Source organism: Ceratotherium simum, chromosome 24 (assembly GCF_057802395.1).
Source record: "Ceratotherium simum simum isolate JZ-2026a chromosome 24, ASM5780239v1, whole genome shotgun sequence".
Classification (NCBI taxonomy): Eukaryota; Metazoa; Chordata; class Mammalia; order Perissodactyla; family Rhinocerotidae; genus Ceratotherium; species Ceratotherium simum.
The window spans coordinates 13,564,608-13,580,298 of record NC_141923.1 but is presented as its reverse complement, the minus strand read 5'-3'; the positions used below and the strand labels follow the sequence as shown (position 1 = coordinate 13,580,298).

Here is a 15,691-nt window from a genome sequence, read left to right as displayed (position 1 = left end):
AAATAAGCAGAAGAAGGAAGGAAGGATCTAAGGAGAATGTCTGGGCCTTCTGGTTGGATTTAAAGAAGTGTTGGAATGAAAAAAACAGAGAAAATATGGCATAAACATAGGAGGCAATAGTCAAAGAGTAGGATGCTTGTAATCGGGATTTGAAGGTGGTATGGTTATTGGTAATGGCAAGGCAAGAGTGCAGAAAATGATCTTTGAAAGTAAGAAGCAAGGTATTGGATTGGATTAACTTTTGATGTAGAAATCACTAAGAATGATCGAAGGAGTTGAAGCAGAGAGAAGACAGTCAGATCCTAAAATCTTCAAGGAAAAAGGAGGAGGATCACAGATGACTGCAAAAGAGCCAAGGGCAGAGTTTAACCCAGTGGCATGTGTTTCAAAGGAGCCAGAGTTTTTAGGGAAGAGCAGTGGCCTAGAGGGGCAAGGATGAACAATAAGAATGCCCACCCCTCTCCCTGGCCCTGTGCTGTGTGGGGTACGGAAGAAAAAGAGCCATTACTCAGAGGGGCTGCAGAGGAAGCAGCATCCCAGGGGAGGCCCGGGGTCAGTGAGAACTCCACCCGAACAGGATCAGCCAAAGCACAGCCTCAAGTTCACCACGTACAACAAAGACTTCACTGCCACTGCCATAAAAACAGTATTGTTACATTCACATCTAATGAGCCAGCTTTATTTGGCTACTTTGAAAGATAACATTATAAAATTTTCAGTCTTTATTTACCTTCCTGCTGTAGTTGAGCCAAGAAAAGTGCAAGGTATGTATCTGATATTAATTCTGGACCCGTCAAGAGAGAATTCAAGTTGAACCACTGGAAAAAAAAATTATCAATATTTAAGTTAGTGTACATTTTAAGTAATGAGGAAGTTTCACATATTAAGAATAGATATAACCCATCTAAACTTAGTGAGACTCACTAAGCACCGGAAACATGTCACACCGAGATTTTTTAAGGTAATTAAATAATGTCATGAAAAAAAAACTGAAATAGACTGTTGCAGATTTATCACTATTAAATGCTTTTTTAAAAATAAAAGTTCATGGGGCTGGCCCCGTGGCTTAGCAGTTAAGTGCGCATGCTCCGCTGCTGGCAGCCCGGGTTCGGATCCCGGGCGCGCACTGACGTACCGCTTCTCCGGCCATGCTGAGGCCGCGTCCCACATACAGCAACTAGAAGGATGTGCAGCTATGACATACAACTATCTACTGGGGCTTTGGGTAAAAAAATAAATAAATAAATAAAATTATAAAAAAATTAAAAAAATAAATAAAAGTTTGCTTTAAGCCATAAACTTTAAATCATCCCCAAAAAGGAAAGAATAGAAACTGATCATATTTTAAGTATCTTTATTGATAACTATAATTAATTTTCTTCAAATTATCAATCTAACCTAACTCTAATCCAATCAGACCATACTGATGTGGAAGAAAAATGACAACTACACAGTTTTCCCACTACTGATAATTTTGGTTAAAAGCCCCTAATTGCAAGCAAGTCAGATATTCCAGGAAGAGAATTTGTAATTACGAACTCATTTAGAAAAGATCATTAAGCCACCATTGCATATAATTAACATCATTTAGTCACTACCTCATAGGAGTCCTAATTTAAACCACAAGATAAGAAAAGTTTTATTTATTTTTTTTAATTCTTTTTTTATGTGTGAGGAAGATCAGCCCTGAGCTAACATCCATGCCAATTCTCCTCTTTTTGCTGAGGAAGACTGGCCCTGAGCTAACATCCGTGCCGATCTTCCTCCACTTTATGTGGGATGCCGCCACAGCATGGCCTGACTAGTGGTGCGTTGGTGCACACCTGGGATCCGAAGCCGGGCCACCAGCAGCGGAGCTCACGCACTTAACCGCTACGCCACGGGGCCGGCCCCCCTAAGACGACTTTTAAAAGCTACTGTAGCATCATGACCTACTACTTTTCCTGAATTTTGAAAGAGATGATAATATTTTCTCCAGTCATCTTTTTCATTATACAGGGATCTCAGACAAAAGAACCTATAGTGAAAAAATACAAGTTTAAACAAAAATATAAATTAGAGCTAAAGATAATACGCTAAAATTTGATATTTCCTATATTTGTCCAAGATAACTTAAAAATATGAGAATTCAATTTTGAAGAACTAAAATTTTAAGAACCTCTCAAAATAATAAGTTTACATGCATATCAATACAAAGGAACTTCTGGAATCTAAGTCTTCAGATCTTAAAAAATCCAGTGATTACTTTATACATAAAAAGTGAAGAATACTTGATCATAATTTTAAAGATATAAATAAAACCCAGAGGGTAAATTATCTTGGCAGTGTCCTAACCGGGTCTTTCCCTAGAGTTGATCCCCACTCGGTCGGTCTCTACTGCACCACACCTTCTTACTTGCTCTTAGCCGAGTTTTTGTTTTTGAATTATCTTTTATTAAGATTTAATTCAGGGCCGGCCCCATGGCTTAGCCGTTAAGTTTGCGCGCTCCACTGCTGGCAGCCCAGGTTCAGATCCCAGGCACGCACCGACGCACCACTTCTCCGGCCATGCTGAGGCCGCGTCCCACATACAGCAACTAGAAGGATGTACAACTATGACATACAACTATCTACTGGGGCTTTGTGGGTAAAAAAAAAAAGGAGGAGGATTGGTGATAGATGTTAGCTCAGAGCCGGTCTTCCTCAGCAAAAAAAAAATAAAAAAGGTTTAATTCAATGTATACTTTCTTGACTTCATTTTCTTGTTTGCTTTGTATTATTTCATTTTTCAACAGCTTTATTGAGGTATAACTGACATGCGATAAACTGCACATAAAGTGTACAATTTGAAAAGTTTTAACATATGCATACACCCTTGAAACCATGACAACCAAGAGAGTGAACACACTCATCACTCCAAGTTTCTGTGCCCTGTAATCCTCCTTTCACTGCTTCTCGTCCTCCTCATGCCCAGGCAACCACTGGTCGATCTGCTTTCTGTCATCCTCGATTAGTTTGCATTTTCCAGACTTTTCCATAACTGGAACTATACACTACAAAGTATTTTATGTGTAGATTGTTTCACTCAACATAATTATTCTGAGATCCATCCATGTTGCTGCAAGTATCAATAGTTCATTTCTTTTATTGTATTAGCCTATTTTCAATAACTCTCCTTCAAAGATTCAAAGTCTAATAAAAAGGACTTTAAATAATTGTTTCAAAAATGGAATCATGTGTACAAAGATCATTGGTAATTATTTTAAAAGATAACATTTTAGGTACATTTCTTCATCTTAAAAAAGGCTCGCTTGAAACACATACCACGCTCTTTTTCCTTAAAAAATAGAAATGATTTTATGTAGATATATTTATTACGTAGCATTTTGGAACATGAATAATCTTATTATGCAAACATGATTGGAAACTTTTATTCAAGCTGGACACTGTTTCAGGCTTTGTGACACTATTTTGCTAAATACAAGTCTATAAATGTAATAGTTTACTGACAGAACATCTTTATAAAATAAAAACCCACTTAAAAGTAACCACTTTTGCACTGTCTTAAATAGAGAATTTTTCTTATGGTACAGTTAAACTGTATATGGTTGTCACAAATCTATGAAGGAAATTGGTATTGTCTTTTTTCTTTTAAATGTTTATTATGTATTCTTTTTTTTTTTTTTTTGTGAGGAAGATTAGCCCTGAGCTAACATCTGTTGCCAATCCTCCTCTTTTTGCTGAGGAAGACTGGCCCTGGGCTAATATCCGTGCCGACCTCCCTCCATTTTACATGGGACACCGCCACAGCATGGCTTGACAAGCGGTACGTCAATGCGCGCCTGGGATCCGAACCCTGGGCTGCAGCAGCGGAGTGCGCGCACTTAACCACTACACCACTGGGCCAGCCCCTGATATTGTCTTTTAAAATAGCAAATTTCTATCTATCATGAAACCATGCCACACACAAACACATTACTGGTGAGTTTCTTCATCTTTAAGGCACCAATCCCTTACATTTTAGTTGCAAATGGAGTGCAGAATGAGAAAAAAGACAGGGAAGGAAGAGAAACATTACCTGTTTTCCTAATTTTCTAACTGTAAACCAGTGTTCTTTATAATTGCATATAAATGATCTTTCGTTTCTAGGAAAAGAAAAAAATACACAACATTAAGCTGAAATATCAGAGTTCATATTCATTTAGTTTTTTTACTGGCAAGTATTACACAAAACCTATGACAACTTAGTATTAGGTTTATAGTTAAATATCACTGATTCTTCAGAAATTACAGAACCCTATGGATCTCTCTGCAGATCAGTGATGCTGAGCACAAATGATGGCATCACACAGCATTCAAGGACCAGGTCTGTGCTGCCAGACACTGAGGTGTAAGGGAGGCTCAGTGGCCAGATGTTCATGGACATCCCCCAAAAGGTGAGATAGGAAAATCTGAGGGAATGAAGCAGGGAGTGTCAAGGCAAAAGCATCCAAAATACATTTTTCTCCTTTAAGAAATATAACTTTAAAAATCAAGTTTAGGGGCCGGCCCCATGGCGTAGCTGTTAAGTGCGCCTGCCCTGCTGCGGCAGCCCAGGGTTGGCTGGTCGGATCCCAGGCGCGCACCGACGCACCGCTTGCCAAGCCATGCTGTGGCGGCGTCCCATATAAAGTGGAGGAAGATGGGCACGGACGTTAGCCCAGGGCCAATCTTCCTCAGCAAAAAGAGGAGGACTGGCAACGGATGTTAGCTCAGGGCTAGTCTTCCTCACAAAAAAAAAAAAAAATCAAGTTTAGGAAAAGGAATGTAGCAGAAGCAAAATAAAATCTTACATGGGATCGATCCTGAGCCTCTGATACTCTGGACTGTTGAACAGGATTAGCTCTAAACCCCAAACTTTCAAGGCATTGCTTATAACCTGTTAAAAAAAAGAATAGCAACTTTTCATGAGCTAAATCATTCAATTGCAAATTTAAGTAGTATAGCCATGTCAGTTGTGCAAACAATTGTACTTCATGTATAAATTTCCCCAGAAGGCTGTGGTTTTAAAAAAGTGTGTAGGTATGAAGAAATATCACTAAATCCATAATTAACATACACACATAGCATCAAAAGAATGCTTTTCACACTCGGTTTCTCTGACGTTCCAGAGAACCACACAATTCCTAGATAAAATTGCCTTAAAAATCTAGATGTATATTCTATCCAATAGGTGTTATTCTTAAAACTAGTCCACTACATACATGTGATAATTTGGCTGCTATGGGTCCCACTTTAGAAAAGTTATATTCAACTCACTACCTGATATGTCAGTAACAACAATAATTTTATGTCCATTAAGATGAGTTCTCCCTGGGGATTTAAACTGAAGGTTCCACAGATTCATAAACTTCTATGATCATGGGTTTGTAATTTGTAGGAAAAAACAAAAGATGAACCTGATTATTTCAAACTGTTGAGGAAAAAAAGAGAAATTTCTGAAAATTCACTATCTACTCTCCCCCAAGTAACCAACAAAGAAGCAAGTGAACCAGGTACTAACAGAGACAAAACGCGAATGCAGTGTAGCAGGCAGACGTGAACTGGCACCAAGGGCAGCTGCTGCACAACCAGGAAACGGCGAGTGCTGGGCCCGCTCAGGCCTCTGATTCTAGCCCTGCAGTAGCTGTTACCTGGACCAGTGCACACTGAAGCCCTGGATGGGTATACTGGTGATCGAGGGGTCCAGGAAGACAGTACAAGGGGAATGCAAACAAAGACATTTGCAGAAATAGGTCCCTAAGGAGAGGTTCTGAAAAGAACTCTGGAGACACCTCACAGGTATTAGAAACAGAATGAAAGATCCACAGAAAAGATAAAAGAATCTCACAAGTAATATAGCTCCCCTTGAATTCTATGGGTGAACATGTAAGTTTAAAAGAAAAGCAAAAGCGGGGCTGGCCCGTGGCGTAGCAGTTAAGTGCGCGGGCTCTGCTGCTGGCAGCCTGGGTTCAGATCCCGGGCGCGCACCGATGCACTGCTTGTCAGGCCATGCTGAGGTGGCATCTCATATAAAGTGGAGGAAGATGGGCACAGATGTTAGCCTAGGGCCAGTCTTCCTCAGCAAAAAGAGGAGGATTGGCATGGATGTTAGCTCAGGGCTGATCTTCCTCACAAAAAGAAAAAAAAAAGATGATAAGAAAGGAATTCAATCCTGGTAGGCTGGTTTAAATGTAAGGTAGTGAAGTGTTGCATTTTCTCAAACTTACACAAGAGAGAGTCAGTTTGAAACACTGTGACTTATTGGAATTAAGATTATTAGCATCCAGAGGCAAATTAAATAATCTCCTTTCAAAAAGCCCTACTCTAAAATGAAGACTCTACAATCCTAATTTTCATGTTATTTATATAAAAATCTAGTACTCTAATCTTATACTCTTAGACATGGTCTACTGGAGGAAGTTCTGAAGGTCACATCATTACAGTGACTAAAAGGCTGTGAAAAGATACTCAGATCAGCCCGACCCTGAACTTAAACAGTGCCTAGGACATAAACAACACTTAGCACATGCTTGTGACTACTTACTTGAATAGAAAAAAACCCGCTGTCATCCATATTTCCAGAAGGTTGCTGTTTAATTTGGACAGGTAGTTGAGCAAGGGTTGAGGGTAGGGAGAGAAGGATAAAAACCGTCATTAGTGTGCATATTTAAAATAACACCGCGTGCATTTCCACTTACAAAGTCAAGAGCAGAGTTATAATTAACCAGTCAGATCCCCATGGGAAGAATGGTTTGTCCTTTTCTAAACAGTACCCATATTTTTTTAAAAAACACAATTTAGTGAGTTTAAAATCAGTACCTGTAAAAATGTGCGATAGTCTTCACTAGTAATTCCTCCTTCTGCCATTCTCATCCTCTCTTCTTCATCTAGCTGATGTGCAATTGAAGATAACTCCACAGGGCTAAAATACTCTCCTTGCAATAGATTATTCAAGCAATGCTGAGCACAAAGTGAGCCTTCTTGCTAATATTTTCAAAAGAAAAAATTCAAATGTGACTTGTTAAACAGATTTGTACAATATCTTCCCCTAAAGAAGAATTTAATCATTAACTTACAGTCAAACCGAACCTTTTTAGCTTTAGACAAGCATGATTAACATACGCGCATGTGTTTTCATTTAACATCTATTTTACAATTCTGCCATTAATGAAACTACAAGTCTTTAGCTATATGATCAAAAAGTTAAGAATGATTTATATTGAACAAACATTATCATATATCAAAGACACCAAACCTCATATTTTACTAAAAACTACTTTGTAAAAACACTTAGTCTCCCTCATTTTCAATGCATAAAATAAATTCACCTTTGGAGATTCTACGGCAAATTGCTAATGCTGAAAGGGAATTTTAATCCCTAGAACATTTGCTCTTTTTTTTTTTTTTTTTTAATTTTATTTATTTTTCCCCCAAAGCCCCAGTAGATAGTTGTATGTCATAGTTGTGCATTTTTCTAGCTGCTGTATGTGGGACGCGGCCTCAGCATGGCTGGAGAAGCAGTGCGTCTGTGCGCGCCCGGGATCCGAACCCGGCCGCCTGCATCGGAGCGCACGCACTTAACCACTAAGCCACGGGGCCGGCCCCAAACATTTGCTCTTTTAACAAGATAATCTCTACTTGATCTAAATGTTTGTTCATGTAATTTCAAATCTCAAAAATTGATACAGGTAAGAAAAATTCTGTTCCATGTTAATGAAGACTTGTAGCTACAGAATCGAGGTTCTCCTTGGGAAGTCTGCAGATAATATATACACAGTGTGATGCAATGAGCAAAACCATCCAAACACCACCCCTGGAGTTGACTTCTGGACAAACTAGCAAGGGCGGCTGCATCCAAGCTCAGCACCACATGGGATCACTGACTTCTCGTGATGGGGGTGCGGAGAGTACAACTTCCCATGGGCCCCAGGGCCTTTGGGTGCTGGGCAGCTGGCTTCTCACACAACTGGCAACCCAAATCTAAATCCAGACTGCCTGGCACAGAGCAGCCAGCTTATCACCCCTCTCCCCGCAACAATGCTGCTTCCCCATGCTTGCCCTATAAATATAGGGTGGAATGAGGTCCCTCCCTGCGAACAGATACCCCGGGTTTGCCTCTCTGTGGGGTGATGGTAGACGGGAGAACACTTTCTTCTCCTGCTAACCCTGGCCCTCTAAATTCTCCCTTTCCCTAGTAAAGTGTATTCCTTAACCCAGCCTGTCTGACATCCTACAATTTGTTCTGAGCTATGTTATACAATAGATGGTGACCCCAAAGAGCAACACCTTGCAAGACACATATTTTTCCTGATAGATTAATGTTCTACAAACAAAATTCAGCTGCCGAGAAAGATATAGGGTGTATGTATATAACGAAATAGGAAGGCAGTCTGAGTCTGAGACAGGTGGCCGAAATAAGTTTATCTTGAAATCTTGGTGTGGAACAAGCAGCTTGGAAGCAAAGAAGATACTCTCTATCCCTCAAGTCACAGCTACAGTGGTGAGAGAGGATTGGTCTCCACCTCTTTTTCCTTCTACTGTATTCCTACTGCTGGAGAGCAACTCCCACTGAACACTACAATGTGAACTGAAGGGATACAAAGATGTCCCACCTATACCCTAGTGAAAAATGGACAAGACAAACAAGTAGGCTCCCAAATGGCTAAAAAACAGAAAAAGGTGGTCAACCTCATTTAGCCATCAGGGAAACGTACATTCAAACTATGTGTGACCACTACACACTCTCCAGAATGGCTAAAATGCTGGAGAGGATTAGAGACATCACAACAATTATTTACTGCTGGTGGAAGTATAAATTAGTATAACCACTTTGGAAAACTATTTGGAATATCTACTGAAGCTTAACATATATATACCCTATGATCTAGCAATTCCACCACTAGGTACACAAGGCAAACAAAAGAAATGCAAACATACGTTCATCAAAAGACATGTATAAGAACGTTCATAGAAGCATTATTCTTTTTTCTTTAAATTTTTTCTTTATTAGGTTCTTCCTTCTTTCTATGGGATATATTTTTGTTCTACAGGTAATTTTTTTCTTTTTTGCTGAGAAAGAGTTGCTCTGAGCTAACATCTGTTACTAATCTTCCTCTTTTTGCTTGAGGAAGATTAGCCCTGAGCTAACATCTGTGCCAATCTTCCTCCGTTTTGTATGTGGGTCACCGCCACAGCATGGCCGCCAATGAGTGGTGTAGGTCTGTGCCCAGGATCCAAACCTGGGCTGCTGTAGAGGAACATGCTGAACTTAACCACTAGGCCCCGGGGCCGGGCCCCTAGAAGCATTTTTTTTTATTATTGATGTTTTAATAGTTTATAACATTGTGAAATTTTTGGTTGTACATTTTTGTTTGTCCATCACCATATACATGTCTCCCTTCACCCCTTGTGCTCCCCCCTCCCCCATTGCCCCTGGTAACCACAATACAGTTTTCTCTGTCCATGTGTTGGTTTGTATTCCACATATGAGTGAGATCATACAGTGTTTGTCTTTCTCTTTCTGCCTCATTTCACTTAACATAATATCCTCCAGGTCCATCCAAGTTGTTGCACATGGGACAATTTTGTCTTTTTTTATGGCTGAGTAGTAGTCCATTATATATATATACCACATCTTCTTGATCCAATCATCAGTTGAGGGACACTTGGGTTGCTTCCACTTCTTGGCTATAGTGAATAATGCTGCAGTGAACATAGGGGTGCATAAGCCTCTTTGGATTGTTGATTTCAGGTTCGTTGGATAGATTCCCAGTAGTGGGATAGCTGGATCATAGGGTATTTCTATGTTTAATTTTTTGAGGAAGCTCCATACCATTTTCCATAGAGGCTGCACCAGTTTGCATTCCCACCAGCTGTGTATGAGGGTTCCTGTTTCTCCACATCCTCTCCAACATTTGTTGTTTTTTGTCTTGGTGATTATAGCCACTCTAATGGGTGTGAGGTGATATCTTAGTGTTGTTTTGATTTGCATTTCCCTGATGATTAGTGATGTTAAACATCTTCTCATGTGCCTATTGGCCATCTGTATATCTTCTCTGGAGAAATGTCTTTCTTCTGCCCATTTTTTGACCGGGTTGTTTGTTGTTTTGTTGTTCAGTTGTGTGAGTTCTTTATATATTATGGAGATTAACCCCTTGTCAGATATATGTTTTGTAAATATTTCCTCCCAGCTGGTGGGTTGTCTGTTCATTTTGATTCTGGTTTCATTTGTCTTGTAGAAGCTCTTTAATCTGATAAAGTCCCACTTGCTTATTTTTTCTTTAGTTTCCCTAGTCTGAGTAGACATGGCATCTGAAAAGATTCCTTTATGACCAATGTCATAGTGTGTTGCCTATATTTTCTTCTATGAGTTTTATAGTTTCAGTTCTCACCTTCAGGTCTTTGATCCATTTTGAGTTAATTTTTGTGAATGGTGATAGCAGATGGTCCACTTTCATTCTTTTGCATGTGGCTGTCCAGTTTTCCCAACACCATTTATTGAAGAGACTTTCCTTTCTCCATTGTATGTTCCTAACTCCTTTGTTGAAAATTAGCTGTCTGTATAGGTGTGGTTTTATTTCTGGGCTTTCAATTCTGTTCCATTGATCTGTGTGTCTGTTTTTGTACCAGTACCATGCTGTTTTGATTACTATTGCTTTGTAGTATGTTTTGAAGTCAGGGAATATGATGCCTCCAGCTTTGTTCTTTTTTCTTAGGATTAGAAGCATTATTCTTAATGGCCCTCAAACTGGAACTACCCAAACGACCATCACAGTAGAATGGATAAACTGCATTATATTCACAAAGAAATATTATACATTCATGCACTGCATAATGATGTTTTGGTCAACAACAGACTGCATGTATGATGGTGGTCCCATAAGATTAGTACCACATAGCCTAGGTGTGTAGTAGGCTATACTATCTAGGTTTGTGTAAGTACGCTCTACGACGTTCACACAACGACAAACGTATCCCCGTCTTTAAGTAACACAATGACGAACGTATCCCAGTCTTTAAGTAATACATGATTGTATAACAATGAGAATGAATTAACTACAACTACCTGCAACAATATGGGTGACCCTCTCAATGTTACAAAAGAAGACAGACTCAAAAGAGTACACACTGTTATGATTCCATTTACAAAAGCTCAAAAACAAGAAAACTAGTCAATGACGTCAGAATTCAGGAGAGTGGTTCCCCTTGCAGAGGTGGAGGCGGAGGTGGAGAGAGAATAAGTATCCGGAAGAGGGCATCAAGCGGGGCTTAGAGGATGTAGGTCAATATCTGTTACTTGAGCTAAGTATTATTTACACATACGTGTTCACTTTGTGAGCATTCATCTATATTCTTATGATCTATGTGCCCCTACATGCGTTATACTCACTAAAAAAAAAAAAAAAAAAAAAATCAGGGGCCAGCCCAGTGGCGCAAGCGGTTAAGTGCGTGCGCTCTGCTACAGCGGCCCAGGGTTCGCCGGTTCGGATCCCGGGCGTACACCAACGCACTGCTTGGCGAGCCATGCTGTGGCGGCGGCCCATATAAAGTGGAGGAAAATGGGCACGGATGTTAGCCCAGGGCCAGTCTTCCCCAGCAAAAAAGAGGAGGATTGGCAGATGTTAGCATAGAGCTGATTTCCTCACAAAAAAAAAAAAAAAAAAAAATTTCAACCCACAATAAGAAAGCCTCTGCTAAGATATCACTATTACACACATGGCTACCTAATATGGTGACCAGACGACGGATTTTCTGGGAACAGTCCTAATGCAAATTTTCCATCCTGCTGTCAGGCTACATGCCTCATTTTGGGGCTCTCAAACTATGGTCACTATATTTAATATCATATATAGAAATGGTGACATCCAAATATTTGATTAAAAAATTCTCTCTATAAAAAAAATTAGCGAACCGGCCCCATGGCTTAACAGTTAAGTGTGCTTGCTCTGCTGCTGGCAGCCCGGGTTCTGATCCCGGGCGCGCACCGACGCATCGCTTCTCCGGCCATGCTGAGGCCACGTCCCACATACAGCAACTAGAAGGACGTGCAACTATGACATACAACTATCTACTGGGGCTTTGGGGGAAAAAAAAAAAGGAGGAGGATTGGCAATAGATGTTAGCTCAGAGCCGGTCTTCCTCAGCAAAAAGAGAAGGATTAGCATGGATGTTAGCTCAGGGCTGATCTTCCTCACAAAAAGAAAAGAAAAGAAAAGAAAAAAAACAAAATTAGCTTTAAAACGTGAAAAATAAGCACTTGAAATCAAACCTTGTTTAAGTAAAACTGCATTGCTATAGGAAATAATATCAAGTTCTGTACTTCTAACATAATTTAATGGAAGGAAAGAACAAACTGTTCAATCCAAAATTTAAAATCACTTTTTAAAGTCACAAGATGAATCAAATTCTACATGGACCAAAAAAACTGTACAATGGCCCTGCCTCGGATTATACATTTTCCTACCTCACCCCCAAACTAGCCCCAGCACCTCTCTCTCATCAAGTTTTAACTTAAGGTGAATAGAAGTTCACTTTGCTATACTCAAAGTTCATGATTCATGTTCAGATTCATGATTCAAGTTCAAATTCCATGATCTCAGGCCCAGACTTCATTGTCTTGGGATCAAAGGGTGAACAAAATGCATCTCCAGTTTTACCGGTATTTTACAAAACCACAAAAGGGAACTGCAACCAAATCATCCCCTTCCTTCCCCAAAGTCTTCAGGACTCCCCCAAAACTTGTTCAAATTCCCAGAGACACTATGACTACAACAGAAACCAGGCACAAACCTAAGGGTACGCTCAAAAACGGGCTAACCCGGGCCATGCAATCAAGTTAACAGCACTTCTTCAACTCATCTGAGCGATAATACAGTCCCACCCCTCATTATGAGGTTCAGCCAACACAAGCATCTGAATAACAATGGCCAGCACTTCTAGAGCACTATGTGCCAGGTGGCATCCTAAGTACTCATAACTCTGAGACAGACACTTGACTATCCTCAAACCACAGAGGAGGAAACTGGGGCACAGAGATAATAAGGAATTTGCCCAGGATCATACAGGTGGTAAATGGTACAGCTGGGACTCAAACCCGGGCAAAGGCTTCAAGTGGCTATTAGCACTTCCTCAAGCCACTTAGGTGGAATTTGGTTATTCCTAAACCTCAAATATCCTAAAGATGGCTAAGAACCCTCAATCACAGCGGGACATAATGAATGTCATAAAGTCAATGCTCAGCATATTTATAATATTTGCACTAATTTTAAATATAATCTCAACAAGTTTGGTTATCATTCTCAGTTCACACGACATAAAAGTACTAATTTAGATGGCACAGTGACCGTACCAAGAGCAGTCAGCAATAGAACTGATAACAAAAATGACAGAAAGCAGGCACCAGAACTAATCCACCCACTCCCCAAAAAACAGCAATTGGTGGCCATATAGCATCAGGATTTAAGTTAAGGGTTGGCAAACTCTAACCCATGGGCCAAATTCAACCTGCCCCAGTGGGTAAGAATAGTTTTTACATTTTTAGATGATTGGGGGGAAAAAAACACAAACAAGAATATGTGAGACCATAGATGACCTGCAAAGCCTAAAATATTTACAGAAAAATTGTTTACTTTAGATAAACAGCACCATATATATGGATGCTCAAGGAACTCTTGATTCATTCATTCAAATATTTATTGAGCACCTATGATGTGCCAGGCACTGGGGATGTATCGGTGAACAACTGTTAACTTAATAAAGGGCACTCAAAGTGGCAACTCTGAAAAATGGGGAAAGCAACATTCAAAGAGCAAGTGGTTGCAAGACCCTTTGAAGGCAAGTATCTCTACATATAGAGCTTCCTTAGGGCCAAGGGTTCCCTGGCTCTCCAAACCCAGGACCTAGCAAGGGTTAAATGTACGTGGCAGAGTGGAAGGGAATGCGCTGGGAAATGGTATATTAAGCCCCAACATTCCCAGAATGGACTGTGTAGGAGATTAACAATGGGCCCTATGGTTACAGGTGCTTTCCATACTCTTCAAATATGCCTGCAGAACTTTAAGATCCTTCATTTGCTGAATACATATAAATTGATAGTAAGGATAAATGTATTCCTGATACCGTTAAGCCTACACACATGCTGATAATTGAGAGTGACTTTCAGCTAAGTAGATTTTGATTAGACTAGCGCACAGCTTCTTTTGATCCCATGGTTTAGTAGTTACCTTCAGTGAAATCTATCCAAACTGGTTAACAGTAATACTGTTAAAATACATTGTATCATTTTCAAGAAGTGGTGTGCAAAATGTTCAAAGTCTTCCACGTTGAAACATCTGGTCCTACACCAAAGCTTTTGAAAGTCAGTAATAAAAATATGTACACGCCAGGTTCTCTTCATCCAATCTCCTTAGCCAAGCAACTAAATTTCTCTTGTCCAAGATTCATAAATTACGTCAATCAAGTCAAAAGATTATATAACTAGACTACCGAATCTTTCCTCCCCCACACGTAAAAATCAGTCTATTTCAGTGCCCAAACTTTCTGAAACGTTTTGGTAAAGAAAAGCATTCCATTTAACAATTTGTTTACATTTATATGATGCCTCTTTTGTCTCTTTGATTGTCGTGGGTTGTGAATTTTAAAAGAATAAATGATCATTTACAAGTATTTAACAAAACCCCTTTGCTCCTACTAAATAATAGCCTCACCACAACCCTTTCCAAACGTGAAACTATTATGAGACAGATATCATGTGTCAAAGTTGTCCTGAGGAAGGTTTCACTCACACCCAAGTGGCTTGCTAATTGTATATAACAAAGACGAGTTTCTCCACATACCACAAACAGTATCTTCAAGTGCGTGGTCACTGAAGAATCAAAGCAAAACAGGCTGGGCAGACCACAACAAAATTATTCCAGTCCACCCCAGTACCTAATAAGAGAGCTAGCCTCCTGATCCCTAAAGACGGTACTGCCAAAGAAATGAAACCCAAACATCCCGTAACAAAAACTCTTGTGCCGACTTCCCTGTTTAGGGGCGCACGGGGTTCCCTACTTCACTTCCCTAAGTGTCAGGCCTTCTATGGGAGGAGCCAAGGTCTCTGCCCTCCAGAAGCTCATAGATCTAGTGCAGGAGAAGGACATGAAGACAACGCCAGAGATCTAAGTGTACGGGAGATTCCAATATAGAATTGAGGAGCCCAGACAAGGGGAAGTTAATTCTGCCAAGGGATAGGAGTGGGGAGTGGGGTGGAGTTGGGAAGGGTCGAGGGAGGTGTCCCAGAGGTGAGTAGCTAGAACCTAGGGCGAGTGGGGGACAAGGGACTGGAGAAGGAATCCCACGGAAAGTGCAGAGGAAGCGCAGATGCTAGCCCACTCGGTGCCACCCCCTCGGACGAGCCCTCGGCCCTGCCCTCACTCCCTGCCCGCTCCCCGGACATCCCGGGCCCCGGCTCCTGGAGCATCTCGGGCCCCGGCCTCACGAGCGGAGGGTGCAGTGGGGGCATCGGTGAAGCTCCTCTCGCCCGGCGAGATCGGGATGGGGGCGACTCGGGCCCCACCCAGCTCTCCGGGAGGCGGCGATACCGCGCCCCTCGCCGCCACCTCGCCGCACACAGCTCCCCACCCAACGCGGACACTCACTTTCTCGTGGAAGATGGACTCCATGTTTATTTGTCTGGAGCCAACGGCCCCCG

General features: G+C 40.9%; 1 protein-coding gene across 3 annotated transcripts in view; it reads right to left on the bottom strand.

Moving 5' to 3' along the window:
• Positions 1-15,691, bottom strand: part of ATXN3 (ataxin 3) — a 37,450-nt gene extending 21,759 nt beyond the window's left edge. For all 3 annotated transcript variants that reach the window (XM_014790501.2, XM_004434209.3, XM_014790502.2), the window contains exons 1-6: positions 15,639-15,691; positions 6,820-6,984; positions 6,545-6,589; positions 4,812-4,897; positions 4,058-4,124; positions 731-818 (exon numbers count right to left, since the gene is read on the bottom strand). In XM_014790501.2, the coding sequence (XP_014645987.2) occupies positions 731-818; positions 4,058-4,124; positions 4,812-4,897; positions 6,545-6,589; positions 6,820-6,984; positions 15,639-15,662 (475 nt within the window). In that variant the 5' untranslated portion in view covers positions 15,663-15,691. The remainder of the gene's footprint in view (positions 1-730; positions 819-4,057; positions 4,125-4,811; positions 4,898-6,544; positions 6,590-6,819; positions 6,985-15,638) is intronic.